Below are 3,835 nucleotides of genomic sequence, written 5' to 3'. Positions count from 1 at the left end.
TGGCCCGTTGTGAGCTCACATGCTGCCATTTCGCCTGCAGACCCAGCATGGCCGCCCAAGGAGAGCCCCAAGTGCAGTTTAAGGTAAGGGAGTGGTTTGGTGTGGCTTTGGGGGGTTTTTTTTTTTTTTTTTTTTTGCTTGGGGTGTTTTTTCGTTTTTTTTTTTTCTTTCAGTAGAAAAGTGGGACGAGCGACTCTCAAGTGCCAACGTGGATGGTAGGTCTGGTTTTGAACCGATGGTGTTCGCTTAACGGTGCAGTTAGTTTATAGTAGCACAGCATATGACTTGTACAAAGATACTCTGTTGCACTGTATCGATCGGATGTTATTTGAAGTTTAATAAATTTTAGTGGTGCTTTGCCTATAGAGTGATGTTTAAATTTCAGAAGCGAAGTTGACAGCAGAAAGTACTTAAAGTGACTTAGTATAGACTGTTTTCTCTTGCGTTTTTTCTTTTTTTTTTTTTTTTTAAGAAAAGTGAAAATGTTTCAGAGTAGAACTTTCTAGTGATTTGTGGTTTGCTTTTATTTGTGTGGGGAGAGGTTGGTTGACTGACTCTTTTTAACAGCCAGAAGTTTTTCACACTGCTTCTGCAAAGGTTGTTAATTTCATCTTTTACAGTTAGCTAGAATATTCAAATTGTTACTAGTCCAGGCTTTTTTAATTGTAAGGTTATGATGGGTTTCTCCAATTTAAGGATTTAAATGAGTTCCTCTCTGAATATGGTCACCTTCAGGTTGAAAAACCCAAATATTTCTCATTCAGTGACTTCTAGCTTAGTAGAACCATATTTGTAGTGCATTGTAGTTTCCTGCTATAGGAACTAGATCAGTCTGACTGGAGTTATAGCACAATAGGCTTAACAAATTGAGCCCTGGTACAGCGAGTTCCTTCATGGGGAATCCTGTCTTTTGTTTACAGTATCTTGTAGGACAAAGGTCTTTCTATTAATAGTTAGTATTTGCACTAAAATGACTAATAAATGTCTCTAGAAATGTATTGCTCTGACTTTCTTGCCTTGATCTGTCAACAGCTTGTCCTGGTTGGTGATGGTGGCACCGGTAAAACAACATTTGTAAAACGTCATTTGACTGGTGAATTTGAAAAGAAGTATGTAGGTATGTCTGAAGAAACTTGTGATCCAATATGATAAAATTAGAAGTGCAACTGATGACTTACTAAGTGTGCTGCTTTTTCTTATTACTGTAGCAACGCTGGGTGTTGAAGTTCATCCTCTGGTGTTCCATACTAACAGAGGCCCTATTAAATTTAATGTATGGGACACAGCTGGACAAGAGAAATTTGGTGGTCTGCGAGATGGCTACTACATCCAAGGTAAGTATGTGTACGTTGGGAATATTTGGAACCTCTTGCAGTTCAGTCTTTCATTCTGTTCCCATTGGCAACTCTGAAGGCTGTTAGTATTGCTCTTGCAGTGATGAACTGGTTTCCAGGTCTTCAAGCTCTTCATGTAGGTATGATAATTTCCTTTGCTGGGCAACTTGTGCTGGTGTAGGAACAACCTAAGATTGCATTTCAGTGTGCTATTGCGGGCTTTGGTATTAATGAAGAATAGTGGTGCACCTTAAATGACAAGGTATTGCCAGTGAAATTCAGGGGTTAAGAGTGTGTGCTTCATTTAGCACAAATTTATATCTGTATTAATATACTGGGCTGAGGCAAGGACTTGGAACACAGACTTTTGGATATGATGATGATGATGTACTTCTATCTCTATGCCAGAGTTTAGTTATCTTTCTAAAGAAGTACTGATGCTATCCCTTATAACTTGGTCAAGTTCTGTGTGTACTTCAGTCACCTGCATATCTTTAAATTATTGCAAGGGGTTGTAAGAGTTTGTTGTTGCTTTTCCTTTAGAAGTACCAGGATTGAGTCAAGCCCCCATGTTCTTTGAAAAGCTGTTCTGGACAAGGGTGTCCTGAGATGTGGACTATGAGCTCTCAACCTGTCCAGAAGCCTCAATAGGATGCCTGAGACTAGTTAAATAGGTGTTAACTAAGTTCTGTTGAATACGTATGTAAATCAAAGTTGAGTTTTGTAATCCTTGTATATTCTCATAGCATGCAACACCGTGTGACTCAGTGGGGCAGTTGCATTGGTAAAAACAGCCGGTGTTTGAGATGAGGCACTAAAGATGCAAGATGATGTAGTGATGGGCCAAGTGCTGTGGACTTGTGCATTGAAGTTATTAACAGAACATGGGCTCCTGGAACTGTGAAGCTGAGGGGGAGAAGTTAATGTAGATGTTTAACCCTAAATGTGGGACTTTTATATGTACATTTTGTTTCTCCTATTTTATAAGTGAGTGTTTACTCTCCTGATGTAACTCGTGACTATTCTTTTCTTGCAGCTCAGTGTGCCATCATAATGTTTGATGTAACATCAAGAGTTACTTACAAGAATGTACCTAATTGGCACAGAGATCTGGTACGAGTATGCGAAAACATCCCTATAGTGTTGTGTGGCAACAAAGTGGATATTAAGGACAGAAAAGTCAAGGCCAAGTCCATTGTCTTCCACAGGAAGAAGAATCTCCAGGTATGTTGGCATGAATGTGTAGGAATCAAATTTGTTGGGTTGCGTTCTGTGCAGTACTGGCGTGTTCTGCCTTTGGCACTGCAGGCTGTAGTATTTTGACTTTACATCCTGTTGGCTGAACATCAGGGAAGGGGCAAGTGATGATGTTCAAGATGAACATCACTGGTCTTGAGCAGAAGCTGTGATAAGCTCTTAAAGAGCTTGCGTGCATTTATTTTCACTGTGCAGAATCTAATCAGATGACACGGAAGTGAGACCAAAGTGGATAAAGTCACAGGAAAAAGACAGATGTGTGTTGTCTCCCTTACTTTTGCCCTTGCAAGATTCCATCTTTGATCAGATTGGGTACCTTACTTTTCAGTCATCTTTTTCCACCTATTTGCTCAAATTGTACGTTTCTAGACACTTGAATCATAGCTGTTTCTGAGAGCGGAAATAGCAGTCGTGGTCAAAAAGCATTGAGGTAAAAATAGAGCTGATGGTGTGCATGTTAATGTTGGTATGCCCTAAATATCAGTTAGAGGCGTGTTGGGTTTTTTAATGCAGTATAATATGCACTTTTTTGCAGTATTACGACATTTCGGCTAAAAGTAACTACAACTTCGAGAAGCCTTTCCTCTGGCTTGCTAGAAAGCTAATTGGAGATCCCAACTTGGAGTTTGTTGCCATGCCTGCTCTTGCACCACCTGAAGTTGTTATGGACCCAGCACTGGCAGCACAGTATGAGCAAGACTTACAGGTAAGTGAGAAAGGCAATCACTTGACCTTCATGCCCTGTTGATGTACTCAAACTCCTGGGGCAAGAAACTGAAGAACAGTTCTTAAGTGTAACTTCTTTCTTCCAGATTGCTCAAACCACTGCACTGCCAGATGAAGATGATGACCTGTGAAGGATGAAGCTGGAGCCCAGCGTCAGAAGTCTAGTTTTATAGGCAACTGTCCTGTGATGTCAGTGGTGCAGCGTGTTTGCCACTTTATTATCTAGCTGAGCAGAACATGTGCTTAATCTTTGGGATGCTGAAAGAGATGAATGGGCTTCGGAGTGAATGTGGCAGTTTAAAAAAAAAAAAAAAAAACAAAATGAAAAAAAACCTAAAACAAAACACTTCATATTTTGGACCTGCATATTTAGCTGTTTTTTGGACTGCAATTACTTCCCCTTTTGAGTTTCAAATATAAGACTGCTGCAGTCACATCAGAGTGTTAAGTGGTAAATCTTGTTTCTGTCATTCCCATTCTTTTTTGTTTAGATAATAAAGTTGTATTTCAAGTATCTC

The 3,835-nt window shown here is 39.8% G+C and overlaps 1 protein-coding gene across 1 annotated transcript; it reads left to right on the top strand.

The window, feature by feature from the left end:
- Positions 1-22: 22 nt before the first annotated feature.
- On the top strand, positions 23-3,835 carry RAN (RAN, member RAS oncogene family). The gene is made up of 6 exons (XM_010023468.1): positions 23-83; positions 1,033-1,117; positions 1,209-1,334; positions 2,371-2,558; positions 3,127-3,297; positions 3,404-3,835. Exons 1-6 carry the CDS (start codon positions 48-50, stop codon positions 3,446-3,448), a joined length of 651 nt encoding a protein of 216 aa, XP_010021770.1. The 5' UTR covers positions 23-47; the 3' UTR covers positions 3,449-3,835.

The sequence above is a fragment of the Nestor notabilis genome, unplaced genomic scaffold (genome assembly GCF_000696875.1).
Source record: "Nestor notabilis isolate BGI_N333 unplaced genomic scaffold, ASM69687v1 scaffold3501, whole genome shotgun sequence".
Lineage (NCBI taxonomy): Eukaryota > Metazoa > Chordata > Aves > Psittaciformes > Psittacidae > Nestor > Nestor notabilis.
The sequence above is the reverse complement of the archived record's forward strand: the minus strand, read 5'-3'. Positions and strand labels throughout refer to the sequence as shown.